Below are 19963 nucleotides of genomic sequence, written 5' to 3' on the forward strand. Positions count from 1 at the left end.
GTCTCCTTGATTTCTTCACTTGCTTTCCTTATCTTTTATCTCCTCTCTGCAAGGATGAAGCGAGGGCAAGAGGCGAGGATGCAGGAGCTGAAGATGCCAGATGAGAAATCCTTGGTTCAATAGCGTCAAGTCTTCATCGACGTCAGTCAAGACGTGCTGCACAGCTGTGTGTCATGTTTGGAGGAGTGACATTTATACGTCACCCCGCATAGGGTATTTCTGTGTTTTCTCGCTCTGAGCTCCTTCAGAAGCCTCCTCTCTCCTCAAAGTGCAAGGTGGAGGTAATGAGATGTATTCTGAATATCCATGTTTAGGTCATGTGATGACATACGAGATATCTACATCCAGTGAAAAAAGTAAGATGCAGCCAGAGTGATGATATTAGATTTTATTTCATGCCCTGTTTCCAAGATCAAAAATGTACTTTTATACTCAGCTGTAACTTAACTGAGAGCATTAATATGTTGATTCTAAGACACAACAAAATGTCAGTCTGTTATAAACACTGACAGAACTGTGAGATAGCTGGAAAGCAATCAATATATTCCAGCAATTTACACATGCTCACACCTCATATAGTGTTTTTCTCTTTTTTCAGGCCAGAAGGGGGAGGGCAACAGGATGGGGGCTTCGGGAAAAACAGACAGATAGCAGCAGTTGCTTAAGAGTTGGTGCTATAGTTGTAGCAGGGATTATCAAAGCCACTTTATGCAATTAGGTGTGAAGGAGCATCCTTATGGCATTCTTGCAATGGAGTATTAGGTCAAGAATATACATCAAATATCAGATTATATAATATATCACACTCATTCTAATAAAAAAGGAATATCTACAGCAGGTGCAAGATGGGAAAGAATCCAGACTGAAACATTTTTAGATTCATTATGAACAGCCAAAGTCTAAGACAGTGACAAAAGAGAGCTGGTCTCCAATGACGCCTGAAGCCTGCTCTGAACCCAGCTGGACCGAGGCATGGGCGGCTGGGACTCCCTGACGGACCGCCTCTCTGTCTTTCTGGATCAAATCCGCCTCTGTCCCCAATCAAGCCAATGAGACGGAAATTTAAAAAGTTAGAGAAGCCGAACAACTCCAGCAGTCTGACAAACCATTACAGAGTGCAGCTGTGTACCTGCAGAATCACAAAGAGCCTGTTTTTCACGGGAGTGCAGTAATTACAAACTGGGGAAAAAATAAATAAAAAGGCTTTGAAGAACTGCCAAGTTAAACCTCCTCTAATGAAACACTCTTTTAATAAAGCACATTTCTGTTAAGGGCACATTGAAGAAAAACTACTCGTCAAATTAATTTGCTTAATTATTCATCAGAGCTTTCCGTCTGAAAGGACATCTGTTACAGAACAGAGCGTGTGCGAGAGTGTGTATGTGTGCGTGTGCGTGTGCATGTGTGTGTTTGAGTGGGAGTCGATGAGAAACAGATATGTTATCAAACGGGTTTACAAAAGGTTGTTACTAAACACAAGGACCCGTTTTAGTGATGTAATACTGCCCCCTTCTGGTTCGTCTGTATCATTGCACAGTCTTTGACCTAACAGACTGAGAACAGAGTGGCCTGTACCGCCACCTGGTGCAAAACATGAAGCAGAGAAATCCACTTGTCCACACACACTGTTTGTGACAGCCGAAAAAAATACAATACAATACAAAAAATACACCGAGCCCATCTTTATATGGATTATTTAGAACTAGGTCTGCAAAATAGGACAAATTGCCATTTATTTGATTGATTAATATGATATGATTAAGGATATGGAAGGAATTGATCATTTTTGCATTATAATTGTCATTATCCTTTAAAATATAGTAAAATACCTATAGTATGATTTTCAGGAGGGTCTGTATCGAAGAAGTATTTTTTGTTTAGTCTGTAGAATATTATTTGTATGCCGGTATATCTCTACAGCTCCACAATACTTTATTCAAAATTACGTTTTTAACACAAATCTGGCCATAAACAAATATTAGGCTTCCTCGCACTTGTCCATATTGCAATTATAAAAATGTTCCATTAATTGTGCAGCCCTATCAGGAACATAATGGTGGAAAGATAAACATCTGATATTGTTAGACAGGCGTTTTATAAAGTGGCTTACGGCTAAAGAATAAGAGTGAACATTTCCTATTTTAGGGTCCTTAACAATCACTGAGGCCCAATCCCAAACCACTATGTTAAAAACATATGAGGTTATCATGAGGTTGTTAACATCACAATTTATCAGTGGATGTTTGCTGGAACTGTTTGTAAACAGCGTGTTTCCTGACGGACACACACAGCGTTGAGTCCGGTCAGGTAGGGCAGCATGTGAAGTCAGCACCGATGCAGACACAGGGGGTGTTTCTCAATGTCAAAGAAGGATGCTCCAGAGCCACTATTTCAAGGATGCTATGTCATCGAGTCCCGCCGAAGGACTGTTCCAATGTCCAGGCTCCTTGGAATTCTACCGAGCCCGGCGTCCTTCGTAGCGAGAAATTTCGAGGCTGTACATGTGTATCCTCCGCCGTCTTAAAATCCCCACAATGCTTTGCGCACGGACCAATTTCCAAATCTTTGGCGGAAATCGCGCTCCATTTAACGCGGGCCTCGCATATGACGCACACCTGCACACCTGTTAGCCTGTTAGCCTGTTCCACCACTCTTCATTTTCCGAGGCTAGGAAGGATTCTTGCCTCGCTTCTGAAGGAAGTGACTTGCAAGACATGTCCTACCAAGGAAGCGTCCTCCTAGCCTCGGAAAACGAAGAATGGAACAGGCTAGCAAGTGTGCAGGTGTGCGTCATATGAGAGGCCCCGCCTTACATTTTCCGCCAAAAATTTGGGAAATCGGTCCGTGCGCAAAGCATTGAGGGGATTTTAAGACCGCGGAGTCTACAGATGTAGCGCTTCATTTCAGACGCCTACCCGTGCGGGTCCGTGACCGGCACGGGGTGGGCCCCTGCTGAAAAGGAAACCCCCCCGCAGGACTTGATACGCCCCCTTGATAAATACATTTAATTATAATGAAACCAACTGCAATGGATCATGGCTCCACCAGGGGGTGCCTTGATTAAAAAGCTGCCACACTGGAACTCATGTGAAATAAACAGCTGATAGATCTACAGTCCGTGCGCAAAGCATTGTGGGGATTTTAAGACGGCGGAGGATACACATGTGCAGCCTCGAAATTTCTCCAAACGAAGTACGCCCGGCTCGGTAGAATTCCAAGTATCCTGGACATTGGAACAGTCCTTCGGCGGCACTCGATGTCGTAGTATCCTTGAAATAGTGGCTCTGGAGCAGCTTTCCTCGACATTGAGAAACACCCTCGCTGTTTGAGGGCTTGATAACCCACTCCCCCTCCACACTCGTTGGTTTGGAACAGCACTTAATGTGGCGGACACTCCGTGCGAACTGAGGGGTAGTGTGTGGTTTGGGATTGGGACTTAGTGTCAAATGTCACCTGACCTGATAAAGCAGTTACAGCCAATCTCACATACGTTTTCTTGTCAAAGCAATACAATCATTTTTTGCACAGATTTTACTCAGGAGTGGGTCTTCTACTAATCACAGGGTCAGCAGTTAAATCTCCTTCTAAGATCATGAACAAATCTTCATGAGTAGGACACTAAACTACAAATTACTCACGATGGTCAGACCAGGGTTTGTTCAGTAGCTCACTGCCATCCTTGTTTGAGTGTGTGAATGAAAGGCAATTTGTAAAGCACTTTGGATAGAACGTGTGATATAAATTAGGTCACTTACTCTACTCTTTAGTATGCTCTCTTGCGGACAACATTTAAAATATGTTAACCTCCGCAGCTACAAAACACTCTAAAAATACAATTGTTCTTCATTGTCGTTCAACATGTGAACATCCACAAAGGCACGTTTTAGAGTTGATGTTTTATATCATGTGCAAAGTGGATGCTTTTACTGGCACATTATGAAGTTTCATTCATTTGTCTTTTACAGAATAAATGTGAAATTCTATGTGCAAACAGATATAAAGAAAGGACCGGCAAACCTGAGGGAGCCGGATGTAAAGCACATTGTGCCCTTGTGAAACAATTATATTAAAAGCAGCAATAAATAATAACTTGTGTGTTGTGAGATTTAAACTTCTACAAAAATAAGGATGTCACAAAGCTGAACATTATTTTGTTCAGTCTTAACTACGATGAGCTCTGCTCAAGTTAAATGTGGGTGAATTTATGTGATAACATTTAGGCTTTGAATTATTTTGAGGTTCTTGTACTTACATAAATATCAGAGTATGTTTTCCAATATTTCGTGGTGAAATTTAAATATATAATAACCAATAGATTATGATACATTATTAAAAACTACAGTAAAAGGAGAAACTGTGCAGTTTTAGAATTGTATAAAAATAGCAAAATACCATTTATTATTATACATCTTATCATTGATTGCTTCATATTTCACAACTTCATGACATGAAAGCAGTTGCTTTCAACAGGTGGTGTCTTATCACACAAAGATAATTGTCACAAGTAGAGGTTCACATTATAGTGTTTAGAATAAAGAAAAGAGCTGAACCTCTGTGACTGAACAGTGCCACCTACTGAAACACAAACAGTACTGCACACACTGTGTACTTTATACCTAACTTTGGGACTGGTATTGGATTAACACCACAGCAAGACAACTAGCATATTATACATACATCATGACAAACCTAAACATGTGGAGGGTTTGTCTGATTTAAACTTCATAAAGGGCGAGTAAGACATTTCTGACTGAAATCAGGAATGAGGTTGCTTTTTTGTTACATATAACAAATACATTATAACTCTTGTAATTCTAATCTTCTTTACATAGTCTATCACATAAATATAACTAAATATAAACAATGGTTTGGAAAGGGTATAAATAATTCAAAGATTGTTCAGCAATTATTATTAAACTATTAAACTGTAACCTTTACATATTACAGTGTTCATTTGTATGTTGATTTAGGATTTATATTCTTAATAAAGCTTTATTTATAATTATGAATACCTGCATCATTGACACAACACTATATCACTGAAATGTACTAATCATTTTAGGATGATTAATGCCATATGGGCAGTTATTAATGTGTGGACTGATGTGTGTATCAAACTCATCACAAATAATATGTTATTAAATTGAAATATAACTGATTTTATATCGATTTGTATCACAGATTATATTCTTCATAACTATGTTTCATTTGTTGTTTTGCCATCTTGTCACTGTTAGGGATAGTCTTATACTGCGACCTACAGTATACTGTACTAGACTACCCCCATGACAACAGATATAAACACACAAACAATGCAATGTATCCCCTTAAAAATGTTTTTCTTTCACTGGATTTGTTAAAAAAATGACATGAAGTCCATCCTCTGATGGTGTATGAAGTAATCTCATCAAGCCTAGCAATCAGTTAGAGGGTTTAATTGTGGTATTATATTTATATACATTATTTTACACGTGGGCATATATATTTTGTTTATTTAAATATACGTATATATATATATTCTTATTTTTGATGTCATGTATTTCCATACTATGTTGTAGGTATACCTCTAATTACTGAGGCATGTATAGGCACTATGTTTGAAAATGCAAAGTTGCTCAGAGACGTTTGCTTCTGTGGTTTCAACATAAAGATAAAATGTGTGCCCCTAATATCTCTGTTCCTGTACCTCAGCATTAAGATGTGTTTAAAAAATGGAATTCTACATCTTACACATTTTATACACACACCTTTAAAGCAGGTTAATGAGTTAATTGTTGGTTGTTGTTGTTGTTGTTGTTGTTGTTGTTGTTGTTGTTGTTGTTGTTGTTGAGTATAGTCTTTGTATGTTCTGGTTTATGAACTACCAATTGTAAATATATTTTTACATTGCTGAAAACTTGCCATTGGTTCTGAAGTATTTCAGATAATATAATTGCTTCCCTAGTTTGGTTGTATAATTATCGTGTACCATTGTTGCACATCATTCTCTCTCCCTCCATTCTCTCCCTAGCTGTTTACTGTAACAGAAGAATTAAATACTACAGTACAGAAACACATTTTACAAAAACAAGTTGTTCTTTAGCAGCTGGCTCTCAAGTCTCACATGTCCTGACTTCAATGTACTACCCTAAAACAATAATGCATATTTGTGTATACTCTAAAGACAAATGTGTGTGATTTATTTGTATATTGCACCTATTAAAGTCCCCATCTAATTCCTGTTAATCTTAAAACCTGTAATAGTTGAAATAATTGTTCTGAGTCTTGTGTTTTTAACTTCCAAAGCAACATTTCATGAGTATGGTACGTTTATCTTAAACACTTGAATTGAATTTACAGAATTACTACAGTTATAAAAAATGACAAATACCATGGGAGAAGTGTTTGCCGTTATGTCCCACCCCTAGCTCACACTTTACATGTAAAATATAACATGCTGGCCAAATCTGGATATTGACAATTGTCAATAAAGATTTGTTTAAAAGCTTTGATGTAGGAGTTTATTTTCAAGAGGATGTAACATACCAGTAGGCTTAAAATGGAGGAATCTAATGCCTAAAATATATGTGCTATCCTGTGTGCTGAGACGTCCTAAACGAAAGAGAAGCTTGCATATGGACATTGCAGGAGACGACGCAGCTGTGGACAGTTTAGCTAAACAAGATTTTTACATTTCGTAAAAAAGAAATGTTATGGCAATCAATGGCAGGATCAACCTGGAAATCATCCAAAAAAATGGATGCCATATTTTTAAGTGCTGAAGCTAAAGTAACGTAGTATGTAAGGTGAATTTCAGACTCATGTCTTTAGAATTGTACCAATCGTCTAGTTTGTTCTTTTAACTTATTACACTGTCTTTTTCGTACCTTACAAAAAAAGCATTTAATAAGCCGAGATGACTTTTTTCACTTAAGGGATAATGACAGGGTAACAGTCGTCTTATGCTGCAAACCTTTGAACGCTTGTACATCAGATAATACCAAGTTAAATAGAAAAGTACTTAAAATGCCACATTTCAAACTAGTTAAGAATGTCATTTTTCAGATTCTAGTGTTAACTGACTATTTAAAGTCAGATATTTGAATGATAATGTGTGTATCTGTGTGAGCTTATCTGTGTGTTTCTGCGTGGACCCTCACCGAGCTGGTGGGCATTTCTGAGGCAGGACAGGGAGGCGTTGAGTCGGGCGCACTCCTCTTCGTTGGCACCAAACTTCTGCAGCAGCTCACACACATGCTCCTCACTCAACTCCAGCAGGCCCTCCAGGGTCACCTCGCCCGGGCTCATCTCCTGCAAAACACACAAACACACACAGTGTAAGTACATGACACACGCATTGTTACGATCAAATCTTAATTAAGGGAATGCATGGTTTGCACTTTGGCAGCCGCAATTGACAATGAAGAGAATATGTGGGGGAAATGTTGAACCCCTTTTTTAGTGATTGTGTTTTATCTTCAGTAAAGAGAACAAAGATGTCACTGCGACAATGCTGGGTTGTCTGTGTCACTTTGAAAAGCATGAATGTGGCTCTCTAATCTTTCACAAATGAGACAAAAATGTACAAGTTTAAGTTTAAAAAGCTGCAACTACTGTAGCTGACTAATGTGCTGAGAGACCTGCCAATCAAATCAAATGCCTAGTAATCAAATCATATTCTAGCTTCAACAGCCTTTTTTCTGAACAAACATTTCTCCCATTTTAAAGCGATTTACAAGATGTGATGTTTACTATTGAGAGCATACATATTGGTAATAAATGTTTTTATTACAAGAGACAAAAGCTTCCTTGCAGCCAGCATCTAGCGGCAATATATTATAACATGCAAAGAAAAAAGTCCACAGTTTAGTTTATATCAATTAACAAAACACAAGAGCAAACGCTAAACTAAAACCAAATCACACACAAAGCACATTCAAGTAAGCAAGTCAGTGAAAGTTGAAGAGAGCAGGTGACACATTTCATGTTGAAAATGATCAATTCTGTTATATAGCCTTCACAGTCATCTGCATGATATTTTGGTTAGACAGCACTCTAACCTGTAGATCATCAAAACCGTATTTTTTATTTGAGAAATAACACATTAAATACTCGCTATCGGAGGTAAGATTTCCTTTTATAAAAAAAGACGTGTGTCTGGAAGTATTACCTGTGTGACCTCCTTCCTCAGGTTGACGATCCGGAACCAGTGTCCGAGGCGGGGGAAGTCCTCCAGCTCCACACTGCGCTCCTCTAAGGCCACTTTGCACTTACAGGACAGCTGGCGGCTGAAGTACTTCACCAACTTCCCCTGAGGACAAGAGGGATCGATACAGTGAGGCAGGGCTGGACATGTTCTACTTATTTTCAACAATCAATATAAACCAAATATATAATATGATACTGTAGCTATTCATTTGTTTAAAGCAGAACTGTCCTGCACAACAGACTGAAAAAACATAAGCATTGACTTTAATTAACTCTATTATGTCAACAGATTCACATAACTGTATTAGGTTAGTTGTAAGCAATAATATTTAGTTGAACCTAGTATTTTTTATTTATACTTATTATTGTTGCTTATTATTAATACATTTAATTAAAGTCAACGTTTCTGTTTTTTCAATGCATGCAACTCATTAATTGTTGTACTGTAGAAGAAGAAAATACATGTGAATTTAAGAATAAAGAATGTTTAATATGATTTAGAAAATACACTGACTGAACTTGCTTTTTAGCACTTCACCATAACGTATGTTAGTGTTTAATGAGAACAACATAGTCTTTGTTGATTAGGCCTGTTCTTGTCACTAGCAGGATTAACAATAAATAAAAACCCAATAGTGGCATATGCGTTAACCGTTGCCTAGTAGGCCGGTTCGAACCCCGATTCAGCCGAACATTCAGGCAATGTCCTCCCTTGTCTCCCCCTTAATCTCTATAATAAAAGGCCCTCTCTGGTCCAAAAGGGTACTTTAATAAATTAAAAAAACACAGTAGTGGAAAAAGTGGAAAAAGTGGCAGAACCACAGCAATCCTATTTAATCCTGTTACAAGCACCAAAGATCAAAGTTGTGCTAAGTATGAAAATGACATTAAAACACTCTTCCTCCCGCCCACCCCCCCATAATGAACAGCAGCAGTAGTGGTCTGTAATAATTGATCATTTATTTAAGTGTGCCAGTAAATGTAACTGTTTACTATCTTTGTAAATACCATTACAAATATGTTTTTCATGCAATATTCTCCTTTTTACTAATTGAGTGTCAAAGTTTAATTCACGATATATTTTTGGGAGGTTTTCATTTTGAAACCCCATATTTCTTCTCTTATGTCATAGTACTTGTATTGTAGGTTAAAAGCAGGTGAAGTATTTTGTACTTAGTAGCCTATTCCTCTACCGGCGATAGTATTTACGATGCTGCTCTGTTCAATACATCCTTTTTCCATGTTATTTATTTTTTTAAAGCATTGAGCTACTTCTTGGAATATAGGCCTTCAGATTAGAGAGGACAGCTCAGTGGCCTGGCAGTGAACCTGTGCTCCAAAGAAATAGATATGTAAAGAGGTAAGTAAGGGGGGGCAGATCTGGGTTATCTATGAGGTCACATCCAAGTCATTTGTATTAAATAACAGCAAAAATAAATGCGTGTTGAGCCTTTCATTTTGTAATGTGTGTGTGATATGCTGTTAGATAAAAGAACAAGATTAATTTGTTCCCCTTGACGTTTTAGGTGGAGTGCCGTATCACACAGTTTGAACCCACATGCAGATCACTCCCTTCACCACGTACAACACAAATAATAATGTTTACATCATGCAAAATGTATTAAAGACTTAATCCGACAAAAATAATCTAAAATTAATCTTAGATGCATAAATCAACAATTATTTTTGATGAATATACATTGAGATGTCTTCATAAAAACTAAATTAATTAAATAATGATCTCAATGAGAAAATAAAGGACAACAATTGTAACTAGTTCATTAGTAAGTGTGATATTTAAAATACATTTTCACTCTATATATATTTAACTGTTATTATTCTTGGTTAATTTTCCACATTTTGTTTTATCATTTAACGAAGTACAACTACTGGTTTTAAGAACAATAAAGGGGTTCTCTGTATTTATGACTTATGTACCGATTTATGTAATACCGATTTATGTAATACCGATTTATGTAATACCGCTCCTCTACATTTTCGGGGAGAATACGTTCCTTTCCAATATATCGTCTGACAGCTAGTTACTTTGCAGATTTTACACAAAACATTTTTAACAGATTAAACTAACAAACTGTACACAACGTTTACCCGTATAATTCCACCATGGTAATCTGCTTAACTCACATATGTATGTATCATTACTAGCAGTATTTGATTGTAATGTAGTTAATTTTACAGACAACTCTTCATTCAAGTACAATTTTGAATGCACAATCACATTTTTACAATGGTGCTCCTTTGACTTCAGAATATGCTTAAACCACTGCTTACACCTTGCTTAGTTACAACGCTATATTAGCTTTATACAGAACATCTTTCTAAAACAGAAGTTGTGTACAATCCTCCACTGCGTTTTAATTAGGGGTGCACCGAATGGGAAATTCTTGGCCGAAACCGATACCGAAAATAGGAAACAGTTGGCCGAAAACCGAATGCCGAAAGGCCGAAAATGATTAATAGAAATATATATATATAATGTATACATTTTTTACCAATGTTGTTCAGCTACCTGATTATGGAAATAGACATGATTATGGCAAAACTTAACTTAAATAATAATCACTATTATGGGTCCATAAAACATTTATTCAGCACTTTTGAATGCATACAGTACATTTATATATGTCATGTATTATTGCTAAAAAACATTATATCGCAGTCTTAGTGTCGCCAACTCGTTTCTAATATGCAAAGACAACAAATGCGTCTATGATGTATTTTCGATCAGACGAGATCTCTCTCCCCCCGTCTGTGTGCGAGGGGGCGGGGCAGTTTACACACACGCAGCTGCTACATGCAGCGGAGCACACTGCGGAGATGGCGGAGAGAACGCGCTCCGAGGTGTGGTTAAACTTTACCCGTCTCGATGTGGAGAATACTTGTTACCATAAGTGCAATAAGAGTTTAGCATGTAAGCACGAGCAATTTGTCTAAACATTTAGCAAAAGTGCACCGCATGCAGACGGAGGAATGTACCGGGTTCGACCGTCTTTCTAGCAGCTCTGTAGCCCCATCCACGAGTAACGTTTCCACGTCAGGTGTTATGTATGCTAGCAGCAACACACGGAGTTAACTACATTATACAAACATGGGTTAATGATTAGAGGTAACTGAGTTATTTAGTTTGTTAAAATTTCAGCTATTCTGTTTACAGTCTGTCATCAGATTATTTAATACGATTTGTTTAAAGCTCGATGACAAAGGTCAATGTCCCCCCCCCCTGTGAGCCAGCCGCGAGCATGGTCGCCGCGTCTTTATTACGTCATCACAACAACACGTTAGGTTACCAACGTAAACCTGTTCTGACATTCGGTGATATTTTTGTAAAAAAAAAAAATGTATACATTATATATATATATTTCTATTAATCATTTTCGGCCTTTCGGCATTCGGTTTTCGGCCAACTGTTTCCTATTTTCGGTATCGGTTTCGGCCAAGAATTTCCCATTCGGTGCACCCCTAGCTAAAACCCTTTCGGCCGAAAGCCGAAAGGGCCTTTTTAACCATTTTCGGGCCGATAATTTTCGGTGGCCGAATATTCGGTGCATCCCTAGTTTTAATACTATAAAAGCATTAAGGTATGAGGTCCCTATATAAAATATATTTAAACAAACTATTTGCATCTTGCAGATATTTCTTATTAAAGTGTGAACAGTTAACATGTTGAAAACTAAATATTTGGTTTCGACTGTAGGCTTACTTACTCTACGAACCAGTAAGTAGGCTAGAGTTTTTGGTCTGATAGAAAATTAGAGTAAAAAAATGTCAAGACAGTGGCTGACATGATGCTTGAAGACTTAACAATTGTCTCTATTCTCGTTTTGCTCGATCTCAGTGCTGCATTTGATACTATCGACCATGATATCCTATTGCAAAGAGCACTTAGTTGGCATAAAGGGAACTGCTTTAGGCTGGTTTAGGTCCTATCTATCTGAACGCTCTCAGTTTGTACGTGTCAACGATGAATCTTCCACGCAAACCAAAGTTAGCCATGGAGTGCCACAGGGCTCAGTGCTCGGACCTATTTTGTTCACATTATATATGCTTCCGTTAGGCAATATTATAAGGAATCATTCTGTAAACTTTCATTGTTATGCGGATGATACTCAACTATATTTATCAATCAAGCCTGATGAAATTAATCATCTAAATAAAATTCAAGACTGCCTCAAGGACTTAAAAACGTGGATGACCTTACATTTTTTTATGTTAAACTCGACCAAAACTTAAGTTATTGTACTTGGCCCGAAGAATCTACGAAACAAATTATCTAAAAATATACTAACTATGGATGGCATTAATTTGGCCTCCAGGGAGACTGTAAGGAATCTTAGTGTTATATTTGATCAGGATTGATCCTTTAACGCCCACATAAAATCAATTTCAAGTACCGACTACTTCCATCTACGTAACATTTCTAAAATCAGGCATATCTATGCCTCAAAACGATGCAGAGAAACTAGTCCATGCATTTGTTACTTCAAGGCTGGATTATTGTAACTCCTTATTATCAGGGTGTACCAAGAAGTCAGTCAAGTCGCTTCAGCTGATTCAAAATGCTGCAGCTCGTGTACTAACCAGAGTTAGGAAAAGGGACCACATTACTCCTGTTCTGGCTGCCTTACACTGGCTCCCTATAGAACACAGGATAGAATTTAAAATTCTTCTTCTTGTCTACAAAGCCCTTAATGGGCAGGCGCCATCTTACCTTAAAGAATTCATTATACCCTACTGTCCTATTAGGGCATTGCGTTCCAAGAATGCAGGGTTGTTGGTTATTCCTAGAGTCTCTAAAAGTACAATGGGAGCCAGAGCCTTTTCTTATCAAGCTCCACATTTGTGGAATCAGCTTCCAGTTTGTGTTCGGGCGGCAGACACCCTACCTCCGTGCCTTACCACAGTATCTGGCACTATATCGGATAGGGCCACCATACTAAATTGTTTTAATGAGCATTTTGTGTCCTGTGGCTCTCTGTTTCATTCTGTTTCTAATTCTGCTTCTGTGTTGTATTTTGTTGGTGGAACGCACTTATTGTAAGTCGCTTTGGATAAAGCGTCAGCTAAATGCAATGTAATGTGAACACCACAGTCGGTGACTCAGAACAATGTGGTCTGGAAAACCCTTTCAGTTTTACTCCTTTTACTGTTGATGTTGTTCGTGAAGTCTTAACCAAGCTAGATCCTAAAAAGCCGGCTGGTCCGGACAACGTAGAACCTTTCTTTTTAAAGATAGCTGCAGATTTTATTGCTCCACCTCTTACTACTCTTTTTAACCTCTCTCTCAGCACGAACAAAATCCCAAAAGTATGGAAGTCAGCTTATGTCCTGCCACTACTAAAAGGAGGGGAGGCCACCTTATTAAATAATTATAGACCCATCTCTAAATTGTCAGTTCTGGCGAAGGTTCTTGAACGCTTAGTGAGTGAACAGGTAAAGGAGTTTTTATGTAACAATGACATCCTGTCTAAACATCAGTCAGGCTTCAGAAAGCAACATAGCACCATCACTGCCACAATGAAAGTGGCAAATGATATTACGAGTATTTTAGATAATAAGCAGAGTTGTGCAGCTCTATTTGTTGACCTATCCAAAGCTTTTGATACTGTCGATCATCGCATTTTGAAGCAAAGGCTGGTCAGTATAGGCATGTCCAGCCATGCAGTAGGGTGGTTTGTAAACTACCTCTCTGAAAGGTCCCAATGTGTTCAGTTTGATGGGCTGTCTTCTGAGTGGTTAAACATCACTAATGGTGTACCACAAGGTTCAGTTTTAGGTCCGCTATTATTCTCTATCTATATTAATAGTTTAGGTGAAAATGTCGAAGGAGCAACCTTACATTTGTATGCGGACGATACCGTTATGTACTGTGCAGGTCCCTCGATTAACGAGGCTGTTGTTAAATTACAGGCTGTTTTTAACATTATTCAGGCTCAGCTCTCTGAGCTTAAGCTTCTTTTAAATGTGGATAAAACCAAGGTAATGCACTTTTCGAAAGCTAAAGCTAAAAATACACCAGAGACTGCTTTGGATATTGTAACTACGCAAGGAATACAACTTGAAGTGGTTACCTGTTACAAATACTTGGGTATCTGGCTTGATGACTGTCTCACTTTTAAACTTCATGTCAATAACTTGCTTAAAAAGCTGAGGGTTTCTTTTACAGAAATAAGTCCTGTTTCTCGCTTGAGGCCAGGAAAAGGCTAGTCACTGTGACCTTTTTACCTGTGCTGGACTATGGTGATCTGATCTATATGAATGCACCTGCCAATTACCTGAGCAAGTTAGATGCTGCGTATCACAGTGCACTGAGATTTTTGACAAATTGTAAAGCACTTACGCATCACTGTACCCTGTATACCAAGGCGGTTATGCCATCACTTACTGTACGGAGGCTCAGTCACTGGTACTTTTTCATTTACAAAGCCATGTTGGATAAACTACCATCTTATATCTGCTCCCTGATCTCTCTGCGAATTGAAAGTACTTATTGCCTGAGATCGCATGCTGTGGTTTTATTAAATGTGCCAAGTGCTAGGACTGTCTTAGGGAAGAAAGCTTTTAGATGTGCAGCTCCACTAACATGGAACAGTCTGCAAAAATAATGGAAAATTACCAAGCTAGTACCACTACATGTTTTTAAAGCTCGGTTGGATGCTACAAAATCAGATGCTGTTGGTACCTGTACTTGTGGTTAAATATGTAAATTGTAATCCCTGTACATTTTGCTGTATGATGTCCTTTTGTTGTTTATGTTTGTATGTCTTCTTGTGGAACCTACTGCTGCAGGTCTCCCTTGAAAAAGAGATCATTGATCTCAATGGGATTTTACCTGGATAAATAAAGGTTTTGAATTGAATTGAATCCGTTTTAAGAGTGAACTTAAGACCTTCCTTTTTGATAAAGCTTATAGTTAGGGCTGATTACATTCAGCCCCTAGTTTTGCTGATATAGGCTTAGTTTGTCGGGGGACATCTTACTTCTTCCTTCTCTCTGTCTATACCTGTGTACTCTCATGTTCCGATTAACCCAGCTTCCCCAAATGTCTTTCTTTTTGGTGTCTATATACGCTGGGATCCGGAGTCATGGATGATCCTGCGGTCCTGTGTCCTGGATCGCGAGCCCTGGATCTTGAGTCGTGGCTGTGGTCCTGGATCATAGGTCCTGGATGGATATCCTCGTGGATTCATCTTCCTATTATACACACATGCATTTCCAAACATTTGGACTACCTATGTTGCAAATGTATTATCTTTTAATTTACACACGGCATCTATTGCACGTCTGTCCGTCCTGGGAGAGGGATCCCTCCTCTGTTGCTCTCCCTGAGGTTTTCTCCCATTTTTCCCTTTAAACTGTGGGTTTTCTCCGGAAGTTTTTCCTTGTACGATGTGAGGGTCTAAGGACAGAGGGTGTCGTATTGTCATACTGATATTCTGTACAAACTGTGAAGTCCACTGAGACAAATGTAACATTTGTGATAATGGGCTATATAAATAAACATTGATTGATTGATTGATTGATTGATAAAAATGATAAAGTGTGGTGGGCCCAACACACACCTAAAAATGACTGCTAGAAACTGCTGTCCTACATCAGTGCATACCAAAGAGAAACCAGTCGAGGAGGGTCTCCCAAGTCACCTCTGAATGTAAACCCTACAGCAGCTGCTAACGCTCTGCACAATAAGACACGCAGCTACCCTGGCAAAATGTGTTGAAGTCTGACTGTATAGCATCAACAATATATGGCGTGTGGTGCAGTGGGTTGTGCGTTGGTGTTCGGATCAGGGGGTCACAGGTTCAAACCCCACTGCAGTCAGCATGTCGTTGTGTCCCTGGGCAAGACACTTCACCCCAAATTGCTCCTGTGGGGATTGCCCACAGTATTGAGTATGTAAGTCGCTTTGGATAAAAGCGTCTAACAAGTGACATGTAATGTAATATATATATATAAGCCTCATGCTACAGGTGCTTAAAAAATCAATATATTGCTATTGTTATTTGTTTAAGAGAAAACCTGAAACAGAGGCTGACCGGGAGCATACAGCCAGTAGGTGAACTATTCATTCTTCAGAGTTATATATGACTTTTCTCTGTCTCTTCAGATAGAAGAAGGCTGCTGTTCTCAAGGAATACGCTCTCAAGTGGGCCATACTTGAATAACATGTTTAACAGTATTATCAGTGAGAAGAATGTGTCCAGATGAACCCCTTGTCTGAACCCCGGTTTTAATTGAATGCCTCTCATTTAACCAACCAACAAATCAAATCAAGTTTTATTTATATAGCACATTTATAAACGATTTTTGGTCAAGCCAAAGTGCTGTACATATAATAAAAATAGCCTACAGTAGAGACACTTTACAGCAAATACAACAGCACAGATTTGTTCAGAATATCAGTATGAGAAAAACGACACCCTCTGTCCTTAGACCCTCACATCGTACAAGGAAAAACTTCCAGAGAAAACCCACAGTTTAAAGGGAAAAAATGGGAGAAACCTCAGGAAGAGCAACAGAGGAGGGATCCCTCTCCCAGGACGGACAGACGTGCAATAGATGCCGTGTGTAAATCGAAGAGATAATACATTTGACAGCATATAGACCGAATGTTAGGAAATGCATGTGTCTGTAATAAGAAGATGAATCCAGCTACAATCCTGGTATGGCTCTATGGTTACCCTAGTCTAAAGGGATAGCACTTTTTAGTGCATATTCCTGGTTCTCACTTATTTTTCACCTTTTCCCACTTTTTTAGGAGAGTGCATTTACGTAGTCACGTTGTGCCTCTTCACTTTTACACTCTGGGGGTCAGAGTTCATATGGTGATGGATTCCATTGGCGGTATGCGCCGGCCTGTGCCTTTACCGTTTCTAGAAAGATCTCATGAACTTCCCCACTCAATCTATCAAGACCCGAGCAGTTCTACCAGAAGTCCACGGTAAAGGCACAGGCCGGCGCATACCGCTCATGGAATCCCTCGCCATATGAACTCTGACCCCTCAAGTGTAAAAGTGAAGAGACACCATGTGTCAGCTCCTTTTTAGAATAGTATTTCTTCTCTCCTCTGAGAAACAAGGGTATGAAAAGAACAGCCAGAAACAGAGGAAGAGAGGCACAACGTAACAACGTAAATGCACTCTCCTAAATATTAAACGAGTAAGAGGTGAAGAAACACAAAGCCAGAAATTGAAATGAAAAGGCACCATCATGCTTCCCCTTAGAATAGGGTGGAAATTATGAACAGGGGACATGGGATACTAGTGAAGAGGGACAACAGCCATCCCATAGTTACAGTTGGAGCAGATTTTGGCAAGGCATTCTGTACTTCGTTGCTCTGGCCAAAACCAGAAGGGACTGAACACATACTGTAGGAATACTGTGGGCAGGTGCACAGGCATACGCTGCTAGGGCTAGCAGGCTAACAATAGCACGACACAGGCTCAAAATGATCCGTGTTTTCCACAGTTTATTATCTTTACCTTCTGTCCTTGCCTCGACTGCTAGGCATGCCACTGATGATGCCGCTTGGACTTTTTTAACCGCAGAGTTACAAAAATTTAAAAATCAATGCTTTCGGAACAAGCCTTTATGTATGTCTATGTCATGGACAATGTTTGGATAGGGTCGACCCTATATCCATGATGCAACTTAAAGGAAGTAACATTTAGTGCAGTTACAAACAGACAAGAAGTGAATAGAGCCGCATTTATTAAGGGTAGAAAGTCTCTTTTAATTTTTTAACATCTACTTTAATTTTGTCAACAATAACACTTTAAAAATAAAAGGCCCAATGCGTTGGATGTACCTTTTGAAGTCACTGTTATTATGCATGACATAAATGCTGTAAACCAGCATATTTCCTTAAATGTTTGACTGTTCTTTTAAGTTTGAAGAAGATGAGTGTATGTGGGGCTATTCCCATTTGGCACAGGAGCTATTGAAATGTTCACAAACGCTACACTGAAACACTTAATGAATGTGCAGCAGACTAACTTCCACAGCAGCTGTATCTGCCCGGAGAAACTACAGTCCTGTACTTTCATGCATCAACATCCAGCACTGTCATTCAAGCATATCTAAAAATACAATGATTGGTCTTTAAGGAAACGCTGATGCAATTTTTGAATTAAACGTCAATTCATATAAAGACATGAAAAGTAATGCGGCTTAAAATGTACACTTTTATGTGTATTTAGTAGAAATAGTTCCCAAATTCAGCGTACTGAGCTGCAGCGTACTTAAGTAACTGATCATTTGGCAAATAAAACTTAAAATATATCACAAAGGTTACGTATTAGTTGATTGGTTGTTTGTTACTGTTTGTTTAAGGATGGGAAACACATTCAGTGTTTCCCACATAATTTGATTCACTGCACGGCACCCGTTGCGTTGTTAATGAGTGAGACACACCGGAGTTGAGGATCTGTGGGGTTTATTCTCCCGAAAATATAATTTACAATTTAGGCATTTAGCAGACGCCTTATTCCAAAGCCACTTACAATGACCAATTAGAGGGGCATTCTCCCTGGAGTAACTGAGGGCTAAGTGCCTTACTCAAGGGCACACTAGTAGTGGTGTTCCAGGAGGGATTTGAACTCACAACCTTCCGATCATCAGCCCACCTCGCTATCCATTAGACCAACAAAAAACAAAAAAAAGGATTATTATTAATTTTTTTTTTATGAGATCCATTTGTGGCGGACAACAATTAATTGTGGCAGCCCGCCACAAATAAATCAATGTATGGGAAACATAATCGTATGATTAATATTAAATTATACTCCAATAATTTGGTAGGTCACTTAATAAATAAAAAAGTGGGGAAATTGAGTGGCAGCATTAATGTTAAGTAAAACTATATAAATAAAGCTCTAAACCCCACTGTGCATAACTTTCCCAACCTCTAACAACAGACAGTGACAGTTAGGAACTAGTTGGTGAAAATACTGGAATAACATAAGCCATATGCATGCCGGAAACACAAAAATAATAATAACTTTGCTGTAACTTCTGGATTTGTAAATCAGCAACTGCCTGCCAACAAGATTGCCATATCAACTCCAAAGAAACAGCCACTGTTACTGTATGCCCACTCAGCAACAGGTGTGAAAAGAAGGCATGGTTTTAACATTTTAATAAAATAAAAGCTCTCTTTTTTCGTTCTTCTTCACAGTTTTTCTCCATTGCTAGAACATACTTAATATGAATGGGACTCAATACATCTCCATCACCATCTGAGCACAACAGAAGTCTTTTTTTGCAAATGTGTATCCATTTGTGTACACCCTTTTTCCAAAACAGCTATGGCAGATAATATAGAAAGCCACAAAACTCTATTGCATTAACAGTGGTAAACAAAAGAAAAAGATACATTCACAGCTGATACTCAGTGCTTATGAATATCTTAGGCACCCGTGTGAAACTCCTTTGCATAACTCTTCAATCAGTCCTCATCCATCTAAAATATGCCCCCTCAGTGATCTCAGTGTTTCTGAGTTTACTTGAACTTCCCTATTGGTTCTTTGGTACAGAAACATTTCAGTACCTAATGATATTGAATTTCAAAATATGTCTATCTAGGTGTTTCCTGCAGGTCTCACATGTAAATCACAGATAATGGGCACAGTACGAATACAATTAACGTGAAAACCCTCTTTTTTTAAACAGGGAATCTCAAATGTATGTGAAGCATGCAGGTGCAGTGTTATTGTAGTCAAATTCTGAGAAGAGGATAAAATATATACAGTAGTATTCT

The 19963-nt window shown here is 38.6% G+C and overlaps 1 protein-coding gene across 6 annotated transcripts in view; it reads right to left on the reverse strand.

Annotated features, from left to right (window-relative positions):
- The window catches only part of ksr2 (kinase suppressor of ras 2), a 142640-nt gene that overhangs the window by 104360 nt on the left and 18317 nt on the right, over nucleotides 1–19963 (reverse strand). For all 6 annotated transcript variants that reach the window (XM_034225254.1, XM_034225255.1, XM_034225257.1 and 3 more), the window contains exons 2-3: nucleotides 8150–8290; nucleotides 7140–7290 (exon numbers count right to left, since the gene is read on the reverse strand). In XM_034225254.1, coding sequence (XP_034081145.1) covers nucleotides 7140–7290; nucleotides 8150–8290 — 292 coding nt within the window. The remainder of the gene's footprint in view (nucleotides 1–7139; nucleotides 7291–8149; nucleotides 8291–19963) is intronic.

This window comes from Gymnodraco acuticeps, unplaced genomic scaffold, assembly GCF_902827175.1.
Source record: "Gymnodraco acuticeps unplaced genomic scaffold, fGymAcu1.1, whole genome shotgun sequence".
In the NCBI taxonomy this organism is placed as follows: Eukaryota; Metazoa; Chordata; class Actinopteri; order Perciformes; family Bathydraconidae; genus Gymnodraco; species Gymnodraco acuticeps.